We start from the raw sequence: 614 nt of genomic DNA, 5'->3' as shown, positions 1-614 counted from the left end.
CAATGTAATTTTTTTTTTCAAAATCCTTAATTTACGTACAAGACCTTTGTCAAGAAGTAATATGTTAGTAGATCGTAATAATTAGAATAATGATAAGAGTTTGGGAAATACCCATTACCTGAGGATGCATGTCTCTTATTTGCTTGTAGAGGGAACATTGGGAGGCAAATAGGGCTCTAAATTACTGTTGTTTTTTCCTCTGTTTGCTGAATAAGGAAAAATTTTAAAAAATACTGACAAAAAGAGGGTGGTGTTGTTTTAGAGTTTTGTGTTTTATTTGAACTCATAAATTTTGAAGATTGTTTTCATGTGAAAGAAATATATATTGTAAGTGATATGTCATATCATGAAATTTTTTTGCTTCCTGTCTTACCAAAATTATGAAACAGGTAGTGACGTGGGCGAAAAGGCAGGAGGAGGAGTGGGCGGAGTGATTGGTCTCCTCTTGATTGGCGGTCTCATCTACTTCTGCTGTTGCCGAGGAGGAAAGCATAAGTATGTGAATGTACTTCAAAAGGAAAATGAGTGGCAAATGAACTCCATTCAGTTTCCAGCTTGTTTGGTCCTATCTTGCTTTTACATGCTATTTTGAAGTATTTTGATGATGTTTTAAA

General features: G+C 34.4%; 1 protein-coding gene and 1 long non-coding RNA gene across 8 annotated transcripts in view; one reads left to right on the top strand and one right to left on the bottom strand.

Moving 5' to 3' along the window:
• Positions 1-614, bottom strand: part of LOC119591975 — a 47,801-nt gene that overhangs the window by 12,890 nt on the left and 34,297 nt on the right. The gene's annotated exons all lie outside the window — the stretch shown is intronic.
• Positions 1-614, top strand: part of LOC119591973 (DNA-directed RNA polymerase II subunit RPB1-like) — a gene marked incomplete at its 3' end in the record, with an annotated part of 21,999 nt that overhangs the window by 15,823 nt on the left and 5,562 nt on the right. For all 7 annotated transcript variants that reach the window (XM_037940733.1, XM_037940728.1, XM_037940732.1 and 4 more), the window contains 1 exon segment: positions 390-495. In XM_037940733.1, coding sequence (XP_037796661.1) covers positions 390-495 — 106 coding nt within the window.

Source organism: Penaeus monodon, chromosome 29 (genome assembly GCF_015228065.2).
Source record: "Penaeus monodon isolate SGIC_2016 chromosome 29, NSTDA_Pmon_1, whole genome shotgun sequence".
Classification (NCBI taxonomy): Eukaryota; Metazoa; Arthropoda; class Malacostraca; order Decapoda; family Penaeidae; genus Penaeus; species Penaeus monodon.
Note: the sequence above shows the minus strand (reverse complement) of the source record. Positions and strands in the feature narration are given on the sequence as shown.